The sequence below is a fragment of the Hippoglossus hippoglossus genome, chromosome 1 (assembly GCF_009819705.1).
Source record: "Hippoglossus hippoglossus isolate fHipHip1 chromosome 1, fHipHip1.pri, whole genome shotgun sequence".
Taxonomy (NCBI): domain Eukaryota; kingdom Metazoa; phylum Chordata; class Actinopteri; order Pleuronectiformes; family Pleuronectidae; genus Hippoglossus; species Hippoglossus hippoglossus.
The window spans coordinates 1,045,550-1,059,036 of NC_047151.1; the positions used below are offsets into that span (position 1 = coordinate 1,045,550).

The 13,487-nt window shown below is 39.6% G+C and overlaps 1 protein-coding gene across 11 annotated transcripts in view; it reads right to left on the reverse strand.

Annotated features, from left to right (window-relative positions):
- Nucleotides 1–13,487, reverse strand: part of LOC117771240 (teneurin-3) — a 204,489-nt gene that overhangs the window by 98,067 nt on the left and 92,935 nt on the right. For 7 of the 11 annotated variants that reach the window (XM_034601399.1, XM_034601574.1, XM_034601488.1 and 4 more), the window contains one exon: nt 3,120–3,299. The exons of the other annotated variants lie outside the window; for them this stretch is intronic. In XM_034601399.1, the coding sequence (XP_034457290.1) occupies nt 3,120–3,299 (180 nt within the window). The remainder of the gene's footprint in view (nt 1–3,119; nt 3,300–13,487) is intronic. 11 annotated transcript variants of the gene reach the window in all.

Below are 13,487 nucleotides of genomic sequence, written 5' to 3' on the forward strand. Positions count from 1 at the left end.
GTTAAATTAAAAAAAAATCTACCGATGTCACCAGATGCCGTACCAGAGGGCCTCCGTAGTGAGGCTCCGTAGCCACACCTTAAAGGCCGGTCCGTGAAAATATTGTCTGACATCCAACCGGTCCGTGGCGCAAAAAAGGTTGGGGACCGCTGGTCTAGAGCATTTCTCAATAGGACCAATGAAATTTAGTGGGAATTTACAAGTATGATATGATGATACTTATTTTGAAGGAGCTGAAGCTCAATTTAATTCCTGCCTAACAAAGGTAATTACTAAAAGTCTGCCTCACTGTCCTGCATTGAGAATGGGATTTGTTGAGGATCTTTGATTTTTGACCATCCTCACACATTACATCTGTACACCATTGGGAGAGTGGGGCCTGTTTCGTTCCACACATACTCCCTTCTCTCTCCAAGCAGTACCCAAACTCAGGTTATAGATAAAGGGCCAACCAACAGTACATTTTAGTGTCTACGCTCAGGGACTTTCATATCTAATTCAGATGCCCCAGACAGAGAGGCACCAACTCCAACTCTTTTGCGTATTACACCAGTGGTAAGACATAAGGACACAATGTGATTTAGGTATGCATACTTAAAGGGCTAGTTCAACGAGGTCATTTACACCAAGGTGCCTTCAGGGACTGTCGGAAATGCTAACGTCCGCTAGCTTAGCCATTTCTGGTGGACATGTCCAAACACTTTAATTTAACATACTGTAATACTTAGTTCTGGTGTCAATTACACATTGTTGCACTTGCCGATAAGAGGCAGAGTAAGCTGACTGTGGCACATTACCGCAGAGATTACTCAATACAGTGGAGGCAATTCTAGCCTTTCATGGATGTGTTGTTGGAATGGTGAGGGAGGTAGAGGGAGATATACGGGGAGGCTGTGGGAGACATCTTCAGACTTGGGGATGAAAATTGTTCATGTTACTCTGTTGACGTTGTTATATTGTTGCACCTTCTGGTCTCCTTGATGAAGTCTACATTAAACTCTTCTGCATAAGACATCAGCCGCTTCCTGGGTTCTCCTTTCACCAGCTTCCAGAAAACTTCCATAACAGGATTCAGAGTAGAAGCTATGGAGAATGTTTGTTTGGCTCCATGAGCCATATTTAAATAGTGAAAAAAGCAGTTTCCTACTGCTGTCTCTGATGCATCATAAAGGACTTGTCCCAGTAAACAGCCAATAAAACATGTTTATCTGAGTTAAAAAAAACAACCGTATTCTCTCCCCTCTTTTCATATTTTATGCTTTCTCTTCCTGCTCTACTTTTTGAAAACAAGAAGTTTTGAAAACTACAGCTTTCTGCGTTTGTTGCTGTCTTGCAAGAAAATATGCAGCTAAAGGCCTCTTGTTTACTTTGCTTCTGTGCTTGCTTGACTGAAACAGACAAAAACAAAAGTGGAAAAAAACATGAACTGGAGTAAAGGGCATAGACAGATATAAGTGATTAAGTTAAAAAATAAAGAGCATGTCTAAAACTTGCAGGAAGTGGTAAGAGCGATATTTTAAATGCTTGGCTGAACATTGCCTGGTTAGGACAGACTGGGACTACTTTGGGGAAAGAGGACCACACACATCCACAAACACAAATGAACAACCTTTTAGCCATTTCAGGACCCTATTTCATGGTTGTTTCTGATTATGTTTATATGGCAATGTATATATGAGGAGACATATGTCTGTCTCTCTTTTTTCATCACTGTATGCAGCTGTCTTTGCATCATTCTTCCAAATTGCCTTCCTCTTTATTTCTCCCTTTTAAGCCCCCTTTCCTGATGTAGTCCAACCCTACTTGTGGTCAACTTAGTTCCTTTCTTCATACCATCAAAGTCTGTTTCCTATCAAACTCAAAGTACAAGAAGACTGATTCAGAGACACAGGCCAGCCAAGGGGACATAGCATCTGGTGCTTGTCAACCTCCACAGGCAAACAGGTCTCTGCTCAGCACTCTGATTTGAACCAAAATCAGCCCTTATGGCCCCAGTGTTTCAAACAGCCACACTATGGTTTCATTCTGAACTTGCACCCTAACATTTGCCATGTGGAGAGCCTCAAGGAGCAGGTATAATGGCAGCTACAGGAGATCCTGTTAGTGTCAAACTCAAGCAAGCACTTATGCTTGGACTGGTGTTCCCACTGTTGAAACAAGAATGGAAACTATAGTCTCCACACTGCACTTAACTCATTTTCGGTTTCTAATCAAAACAAAGTCACTTGATTTTAGTTTCGATCAAATTACATTTTGGTTCGACCCAAGTTTCAGAGTCCTGTCTGTCTGTATTAGGTGTCTTACACTTATTCCCACATGTGTCCTCACCTCGGTTTCCATCATGGATCACTTAACATCCACCAAATCATTCTAAGTATGTTTGTGTCGTGTATGTGGACAACAAAATGTTTAAATAATGTGTCATTACCTTAATAAGTGATGGACAGTTACTGTGTTTTCCCATGTGTCCTTGAAGGTACCAGAGGAGCGCACTGGTGACAGCCAGCCTATTCAGAACACCTTGGCAGAGCGCTCCCATAGGATAACAGCCCAGTCGGCTTTGCGCTCTCTCTCTCTTTGTCATTTGGACTCATCCCGGCCAGCGTTTGCACGCTTTGCTTTTGTTTGACTTTTGTTATGCTTTGGCTCCACACCACCTTACACCTCACTATGCTCACACACTCACATCTACATTACTGATGTTACTGACATACATACTACACGTTTTGTCATGACCTGGGAGCCGGGCCATGACAAAAGCATTAGAACACATGCTGCAAAACATTTCCTGCAGCAGTTTAAAAGTGATGCATAAAAATTCCCATGATGCAATTTTACAGGCAAAACTTGGTGGGACAAGCTAAGCTTTCAACCCATTATATTCTGTATAATGGAAAAGTAACACATCAAGGGTTGGGAAAATGTCTTGATAGAAGAGACATGCATATGTCTCTTGCACCCACATATGCAAGTGTTGCAAAAAAGTATTTTTTCCTACTCTAAATATTATGTGCCAGTGTCATGGAGACACCTCAACCAAAGAAATCCTGTTCAGGTTATAAAAGGAAACTAAATAGCTTCTTAAAAGGTTGTTAATGAAGTAATGAATGTCCCTTTACCATGTGTTACTGATGAGTACAATTGGGCTGCATACTCCTCTTCCTCTTGTTCCTCCTCCTCTTCCTCTGAGTCTGGCTCAATCGTGTCGCCTAATAACAGGTTGTCCTGTGGACTTCCTGTTTGCGGATGTGATTGGTCAATGACAGATGATGGGCAGAAGGGGGAGGGCATGGGAGAACCTATAAAAGAATACAACCAAAAAAAGGAAAACAAAGGAATGATGAATTTTACGAATGAGTAAAAGTAACAACAACAAAAGCAACAAAACCTTAAAACAATGTATGAGTGAGCAGTGAATTATGGTGATATTTGCTGATGGTGTGACTTTAAAGTTTTTGCATGAGAGTTAAAAGCAAGAAAGTTACAGCAAGTGAGGGACAGTCCCTGGGTTGAGCTTGTCACATTGGAGTCAAGTCCCCAAAGGGGAAGCAGCTCTCTCTTAGCTTGCCATGCACCAAACGCACCAAACACCAATCTATCTTATTTCACGTCATTTTATTATAAACCACTTTGAGCTGCGTTTTATGTATGAAAGGTGCTGTATAAATAAATGTATTGTTATTATTATATTATGTTACACAGTCAGAGCATCATCACTCAGTTGCTGCCTGAAAAACGAAAACTATTTATTCAGATTTCCCCTACTAATCGTCCCTGTACCTCCTCATCCCATTCCCAGTTTGTCAACATTCATTCTACGGCCCTACAGATCCTACAATGAAACTTCACAACAAATCTTCACCATCACCCACTTATAATTGATAGTGAACTTGGCCAAAGCTGTTGAACTGTGTCAAGTGTCAGTCTGAGCATCAGGTCAAGGCCGTGTCTTACAAGCAGAGTGTGCAAAATCAATTGTGTATCGATGTGGCAACCTCGGCATTTAGTAACTTCTGAATGCTAAGTGGCCCTTCGTTCTGTTTTTGCACATTAGTGTTTAGGAGTCTTTGTGTGTCCAGCCATGGATCTTCAAACAAATGTGTTTCCACAAAGAGTGTAATTAGTTGCTGAAAAGCAACAAACAAAAAGAAAAAGAAACAAAGAAGTGAATAGTTATCATGGTGTTTGGCTTTACAGAAGAAGTGTGTTCTTATTCTAAATCTTTCACATTTCGGAGGAAGGACCGAAAAAGGCAACATACAAAATCAATAAAAGGTCATTTTGGGTGGAAAGAATTGCAATTTTCTTTGGCGTAGCATTTGCAGCGTAACTTTTTGATACAACTGGTCAAAATTACCAGAAATTTCCCAAAAGGCAAACTTGAGATATCATGATCAAGAGGCAAAAAGAGGCTTTGTGTTTGCCACAATGACCTTGACTTTTGACCACCGAATTCTTCTCAGGTAATCCTCGAGTCCAAGTGAATGTTTGTGTCGGATGGGTGTCCCTAATGTACTTGTTCACAAGAACATGAGGTCGCCATGACCTTGACCTTTGACTTTGGACCACCAAAAACTAATGTGTTCATCTTTAAGTCCAGGTGAACGTTTGTACGAAATTTTAAGAAATTCTCTCATGGTGTTCCTGAGATGTAAATGGTAAATCTTAATGACCACTCAAAAAGCTTTACAGTACATGTGCAGCGCTTTCTCTATCATACGTCACTTTTACACTGTTGGCACAGCCGTCAGAGGAAATGTATCTTCCCAATGGCTCTTTAGCATGAGGAATGGTAGCAACTTATCTATGTAGATATGATATGAATGACGGGGTGGATAGTGTGATCAAATAGACACTCAAGAAGTGTCCCAAGCCATGGTTCCATGAAGAAGCAACATTTTGAAATGTTGCATTTCCTTGATTTGGAGTGAACAGACTAGTCTGCATAGTGTCATTAGAAGGTGGCTCTAGAGGCGTATTTGATTGACTGATTGCATGATTGTAATCAACAGTAGACAGTTGAGGTTGCAAACTGGAAAAAAAACATGCTGTCCAAAACTTTGAAGGCGAAGACGAGGAGACAAAAGCAGTTGGGTTGGGTGATATCAACTAAAAGTACAATTAAAATAGAAAGAAAAGAAGAAGATAAAGAGGAATGGCCACAAGATGAAAAAGAAAGAGCAGGGGGCTCAGAATGGTCTGTATTTTTAAAGCGCTTTTCTCGTCGTTATGACCACTCACAGCGCTTTACAGTATAATTTTTGCCATTTACAAATTCATACATCTTTGTGCAACACTTTCTCTATGAGAAGGGGCTATTTTGGGATCCAGTATCTTGCTCAAGGACCCCTCAGCATGCGGAATCAGGAAGACATGAAATGAACCGCACACTTTCTGGTTAGAGGACGACCATTCTATTCCCTGAGCCACAGCTGCCCAGAACACTTGTGCTGAAGAATACAGTGTGTGTGCTTTTGTTTCTAGTTTTAACAACTATTTAAAGTGTCTAACACATTCATATGGTGGTTCTCTTCCATACATACATTCACAGAGCCTCTACATCTTCAGTATCTTGATGAAAACACTTTCACATGCAGGTTGAAGGAGCCATGGAGCCATCAACAATCCAATTAGTGAATGACCTGCTCTATCTTCTGATCTTCTGAGGCAGAGCTGCTTTTCTCTCTCTCTCTCTCTCTCTCTCTCTCTCTCTCTCTCTCTCTCTCTCTCTCTCTCACTCTCTCACTCACTCACTCACTGACATAATGCATTCCCAGCCCCTTACCCTTAACCTAATTCTAACCCTAAAATCCTTAGCACTCAAACAACCCTTTGAATTTGTGAGCACCAGCCACAAGTTTTGTTTTAACTGTATTTATTAAAGACATTTAATTTATGGGAACAGGTTTATTTTTTATTTTTTTATTTTTAATGTTAGCAGCCTTATCACACATAACAAATGCAATCTAAGCTCTTACGCAGCTGTTGAAGAGAGAGTGTGTATTTTTATGTTTTGAACACCTGGCTCCTTCAGTGCCTCCTCATTCTTCATCCTTGCTTGGCTTGGTTTTGACACACACACACACACACACACACACACACACACACACACACACACACACACACACACACACACACACACACACACGCACAGACAGACACAAACACACAGATGTGATAACTTAAGTTTCCCGATGAAGCTCTCTCTCACTGTTTTTCTGGGCTTTCTATTTAGTCTTTTCCACTACTTTTTGAAATCTTATTCACACTGGTCACCCTGTCTATGGAGCACATTAGTTGTGTTTTATTTTGCTTGCTGAACTTTCCCTTGATAAATAAATAACAGATACATTTCATTTAGTCTAAACCAACTTAATGTTACTATATTTTGACTGTCACTGACTCTTAAACTTTCCCTGAAGGACAAATTTAGCAGAAGAAGAGGTAATTTTAAAATAAGTTGTATTCAAAACACTGATATATATATATATATACTTTTTTTTTTTTTTCAGCCAAAAAGAGGCAAATAAATATGCAGTTATCAAACACATGCACCTCCCAACTGATAATCAAATAAGCAGTCCAATGAAATAAAAATCCTATCCAACTTAATAAAAGAATGCAGCTGGGCTGCATTTTTAACCACTAAGACATTGCCTTATTTACTATGTTTGACCACTGCAGCTGTATTTCACCCTGTAATTAGTTTAATTCATAACATTTAAGTGGCAAGTCAATCACAGCCATAGAGCTCCCTGAGATATTGTGGAGTAGCTCAGCTAAATTAAACAATCTATATATTTGATAAAAATGTCAGTGTGTACAACCATAAAAAATATAAATTGAATGATTTTAAATTAATGTGATACTGATCTAATATATGTATGTATGTATGTATGTATGTATGTATGTATGTATGTATGTATGTATGTATGTATGTATGTATGTATGTATATATATGTACACACACAAATTCTGAACTCAATGTATCGTTTTCTGTGTGGGTGCATAATATAAAGTTGTAACAAGAAGGGTGGACTTCACCAGTAACAATTACAACTTCAGTTACATAGTGTGCTTTGATTGGCTACTGCTGACACAAAGCTCACCATAAATTCATTATGAAGTGGTTCTGATATTAAGAAAACTAAATAGATTGTACATGTAAGTAAACAAACTAAACAAATGATGCATGAATCGGCAGCGTCTTAATAAATAATGAAAAAACGTTGTGATTTGAGTTGATCTAATGGTGTATGTAGAGCCGTTATCCAACATGGATAATCTAAATGTGGCTGCTCAGGACATTAAGGATCTCATGAAAAAAGTAAGACTGTCAATAATGTCTTCAGTGATAAAGAAACATTCACAAAAACAGGAACGTTTCCAGAGCATTCGGGTGAGGGGTGGCTCCTGGGCAGTGCATGCAGGAGGCATGTCACCTTTGTCTTCCACATTTATGACACCTCTTTTTCATCTTGATCTCACCCTGACATATTGTCATACGATTTTGTCTGAGGCCAGACACAATTATCTCTTCACAGATAAATCCTTCCTTACACACACATGCACGCATTGACTTCTATGTTTTTGATTCAGTGAGGGAAAAAAGTGTATAACCGTCACAAGACACTGACATTCTTCCTTTCTTGCTAGATGATTTAGTTTTGTCACTACCCCGCTTTTAAGGACACAGATGGATAAGAGGAAAATGAAAAAGAACAAGAAACTCAAACTGGGCCAGAGGTGGCCCATTTCACTCTCCCTTCTCCATTATTCCTGTCTTCATTTTTCAGGAGTGAGATTAAGTCAGCCTTTTGTTCTTGTGGACTAGAAGTGAGTGTTCAGCCACTGTGTCCCCTGGGTACAGTTACATAAACAACTGTGACTAGAGAGAGACACGTGATAAATCCTCTGGCCACACACACTCAGAAATTGCTGAAGTTCTTCTTGTTTTTGATTTTTCCTTTTGTTTTCACTTCAGCCCTGTTGTGATTGGTTTAACACTGGCAAACAAACAAGCAAGCAATAGCATTTAAAAATCATGTCAGAGAGGGGCAGAGCCAGATTGACAAAAAAAAATGCTAATCCAGGCTGTAGTGTTCGATATAAGTGATGTGAAAAGAGAGGAAATGTTGACCAATCATGTCTATAATATACAGTACTATGGTGTATAATCAACTGTTTCCATGCCTGCACACACACACACACAAACAAAGTGTATTCTGTCCCCTAACATAATTTGCTAATGTGTCCTTTGATGGAATGATTTGTGCGTGTCTGTGTGGTATAAATAGGCCTATCTATAGGGGACTCCACAAAAGAGAGCAATAATTAACATTTCTTTCAACAGCCACAATTTGTCTGCCTCCTCAAACAGAGCAAGGCAGCCAGCAAACTACATCTCCTAATCTCTCATAGATTAAGTGGGAATGTCTAAAATGTGCATCTTTCCTCGTACCAGTTGTTAAGCTCCTTCATTTGTCTTTCACCACTGGTGGCAACTAAACATTCATAGATCGTTTTTTACCATAACTATATAGAGTTGTGAAGTAGGAGAAGTTACTATGTGTGTCTTGGCTTCCAGCTGTAAAACACATCCACAGCTGTAATTGACATCAAACTATCCTGGTTTAAATATCCAAACAACTGTGTTAGAAAATATCTTGACACATAAAAATTGTTAAAGGTACAATAATGTGTTGATAAAATTCAAGGTGGTTAAGTAAAATACGACTCCCAAGTTGCTTTTCAGGTTGTGCTGTGAGTATTTGGTTGTGTTGTGTGTGTTTGGTTGTGTTGTGAGTATTTGGTTGTATTGTGAGTGTTTTGTTGTGTTGTGAGTGTTTTGTTGTGTTGTGTGTTTGGTTGGGTTGTGAGTGTTCGGTTGTGTTGTGAGTATTTGGTTGTATTGTGAGTGTTTTGTTGTGTTGTGAGTGTTTTGTTGTGTTGTGTGTTTGGTTGGGTTGTGAGTGTTCGGTTGTGTTGTGAGTGTTTGGTTTTGTTATGAGTATTTGGTTGTGTTGTGTGTGTTTGGTTGTGTTGTGAGTATTTGGTTGTATTGTGAGTGTTTTGTTGTGTTGTGAGTGTTTTGTTGTGTTGTGTGTTTGGTTGGGTTGTGAGTGTTCGGTTGTGTTGTGAGTATTTGGTTGTGTTGTGAGTATTTGGTTGTGTTGTGAGTGTTTGGTTTTGTTGTGAGTATTTGCTGCAGGTTTTGTATTTGCCGTGCATGTGTTGTCAGACTGATGAAGTTCTCTCTCACTTTCAAAACCACAGCACAAAAATCATCTTTGAGAAAAATGTATTTCATATGTATTTTGACTTTATTTAAGGGTCCCATCCACTAACATGGAGGAGGCGGGATGTAGGACCTATATCGCAGCCAGCCACCGGGTGCCAATCGAGACACCTTTGCGTCACTTCAGGGGGTTGTCATGTCTTCCGTCTTTATACACAGTCAATGGTTTTGATTGGGGACCACTGTGTAGGTCTGTATTATGTTGTCTTACTCCATTCACAGCAGCACAGTGTGTGAATCCTTAAGTTCTTTTGGTTACACAGTTATTTGCAAATGTAAAAATTAAACCCATGTTATTTGAAAAAATGTATTGGTTTATTTTAAATCTGTCAAAGACCCTTTCAGTCCAATAGAACATAGATACAGATGAAACATTTTAATTTTTTCGGACCATTATTGGTCTGTAAATGGGCGTTGGTTAATGTTGAGAAAAAAAAAATCAAAATGTACATCCCCACTCTGTCTGTCTCAATCTCAATGGATGCACTTACTCAATAGATTGAGCTTGTATCCATTTACATGAACATCAGTTTGAGCAGATAACTGAGGCCAGGATATGGCTGCTTTATGTCACACAGAGGAGTAAGGTGTGTCTCTTTGTGTATGAATTTCTGTGGACAGTCAGCTATGCTCTTGTGCATCCTGCTACAGGAGCAGTCACAGTCACACAATAGTGTACGCTGAAAACACTGCCTCAATGGCCAGCCAGGTCAAACATACATGAGAAGACATGTACATACACTATCCACTTCCTTTGTGTGCTTGTGTGTTCAGTGACTGCTTTGCTTTAGCCCTAAGGCTAAAATTAACCTCCAAGTTGAGTCCCTTTCTGTCACTGTGTGTGTGTGTGTGTACCCCCTGGCACTGGTCTACATCTCTTGTCATTGCAGAGCTTGTGGGAGTGGAATACAAACAGCTAATGTGTAGTGTATGCAAATGAGACTATTAACCTAGCGCTGGAACGATATTGACAAAACACTCAACAAAATGCAGCAAATGTATTCGAGCAACTAGGGCTCGAAGTGTTTAAATTATGCATCCTGAGCCTATCCCCACCAATACTGATCTGAAGATTCCCTCCTCTGCTCGGGGGAGACACCTGTTCACTGTCAAGGTATGAGGGAGGACACTGAATGACTTATTTACATGACTTGGACAGTGACAATGGATGGATGGTCTCTGTATGGCTCTGTTTCAGTTGTGCTTTCGGCTGAGATTATATCTCACTACAGGTATAGCTGTGTTTACAGTATGCAGTACATAAGAAAAGTGGTCATTTATTTGTGCATCTTTCATATTAATTTGATGTATGTATACGTGTGTAATGTTTTTCAAAATTTCCATCCCTTAGGACATGCTGTTAACCAATATTCCAGTATACTACCTTCAAAATATGCATGTGACTCTATATTGCTAAGCGGAAGTACTCAAACCTTAACAACCACATCTATATCATGTGCAATTGTTTCAACTCATTGGCTTGTGTTAAACCCACATCTCAGCAAGCCAAAATCAGCAGTTTGTCAAATGGAAACATGTCTAGCACCATTTGGCCATTTCCCCTGTGGCGGGATTCTCACTTGAATGCTCCGTGTTGCAGATGTGTCAGTAAAGATCAAGCTGATATTCTCACTGTCAAATCAAAGCCTTGGAACACAATAATGTACTCTCAAGCTATGTCATTTATATTTTCTTGACAGACTGCAGCATATCCATTTTTTTTGTATTTTAGGATATTGTATATAGTCTGTCATTCAGACTCATATCATCTAAATGTGAATCATGCTCTCTAACAATCTCTTTTACCTTATTTATACTCTACACAGAAATGCTATCATGATGGATTACGTGAAAGCAAAATATAAAAAATGCAGCATTTTAGTAAGACTGTCTGCTAGATTCATGTTTTCCCAGCTGCTGGTGTGTGAAGTTGCTCTGTTCGCTGACCAAATGGAATGAAATCCATCCCGCATCTGTCAATGAAATTATTAATCTCTCAGTCGCCATGTGTCCTGCACACTGTATTTCACCAGCTTCCTTTCTTTCAGTCTTACCTACAGTGAGTGTGGGTGTGCCTAATATACATTCACATTGAGAGCCTGTGTGTCTGCAGAGCTGCATTGTATGGATGTATATATGAGCATACCGGTCTTCAAATTTGCATTTGTGTGAGTGTGTGTCAGCAGCAGAGGAGGACAGATGGTACCATGTGGATAACCACTTGCAATAATCGTCTATATTTCTCTCACTCATAATTATCCTGATTGGAGCTGCATGCTGCCTTAATGACTGCAACATGTGACACATGCCATTCTGTCTCTGATTATTATGACGCTGAATAATCCACTGTGTTTTAATCTGACCTCCATTTATTTCAGTTTACATTCACTTTTAACTATGGCTGTGTCACAATACTGTGTCAGGTTAAAAGCAAAAAGGTACAATTAAAAAAATGTAATGTAATGCTTAATGGTAATTAAACATTTTAGGGTACAAGCTAATCGTTTATTTCAATCTTTAATCCTAAAACAATTGTGTTCAGCAAAACACATTTATTCACTTATATTTAATCAACTTTTGACAATGTATCCTTAATTACCCAAACATTTTTTGACGCACACTTACGACACAGATTACACAAAATAAATTGACACTACAGTCTAGTGGATAGACAATTTTGGGTTCTAGTCTCTGGAGTAAAACATGAATGCTACCAAGGTTAAAGCTAGAGTTGGTAAACCTGGAAAAGCAAGCAAGAGCATGGCTAGACTTACAATATATGCATACGACAATTCCAAACCCCTGCCATCAGCCCTCTCATCAAAGATACGGCCCCAAAACACATTAGCGTGCACTGCCTTACAACTGCTACAAGCCGACTTTTCTGTGACTCGCTCGCAAACTTTTGGCTATCATCTGTGCTTCAGTGATGTTTGACTCTCTGTCTCTCCGGGTTTGTGAAAACTCAGGTCATGCGCCGTAAGAGCATTGGCAGAGTGCACGCAGGCAGGCAGGTCAGTTAATGACAGATAGGTAGGCAGGCCAATCAGTCTGAATTAAATAAGATAAAAAAAGAGCATTATCGCTTAATAATTTTTTTATAATTTATTGATGGTTACCGGGACGTAAGAAGGATTTTATCCCTTGATATAATAGTTATTTAGTTTCAGAAACAACTTACCAATCATACCTTTAAGATTTGTAGCTGTTGTATCCAACAGCGAGTGTGTGTGTCCACATAGACCTCTAAAATGAGTGAGTCCATTCATAGCTACATCTTCTCTGTCACGCACACACACTTTCTCACCATCCCCTCCTCTCTGACCAGTCCTTAGAGGGATTCTGGTTTGGCTTTGCTCATTCCCTCTTTTTCAGACTTTCTCTCTCTCCCTCTGTAATCAGTGTACTGCAGCACAGAACTGGAAAAGTGATTTATTACAGTCACTCAGTCTCACCCTCACACACACAGAGGATGATTTATTTCTGTGCAGGTGGAGAGTTCAAGGGTAACAGATTAGTCTAACATGCTGGACACCAAATTATTATAACAAATTTTGATAGAGGACATGGTCTCTCTCTCTCTCTCTCTCTCTCTCTCTCTCTCTCTCTCTCTCTCTCTCTCTCTCTCTCATTGACATAATGCATTCCCAGCCCCTTACCCTAACCATAACCTAATTCTAACCCTAAAATCCTTAGCACTCAAACAACCCTTTGAATTTGTGAGCACCAGCCAAAATGACCTCACAAAGTCAAAATGTCCTGACAATGATGTTATTGAACCAACATTGGCCCTCATAACTATAGAAAGACAACCACCCACGCACGCACACGCACACACACAAACTTCATGTTGAACAGTAAAGAGAAGAACACTAAAGTACATGTAGGAAAGAATAGGAAAGAGTAAGGTATGTGTGTGTCTCCCATAGTCTCAACGTCCAGAGTTCAATCCGTACATTTGCAGTCTGTTTCAGTCTCCCCCACAAGCCCAGCACATTTCAGTTTAATCCAGTTCAAACAACGAAAAACAATTATATAAAAAAAATAATCTCTTCCGGGTTTTACCGCAAATCTTCATAAACAAACAACTCAGGAAAGTAAACAAAAAGAGAAGAGTCCTGTCGCTACAATAACAACAGCGTTCCTATATACAATATGCACAGGGCACTCACAGTACCGTCGATGGTCA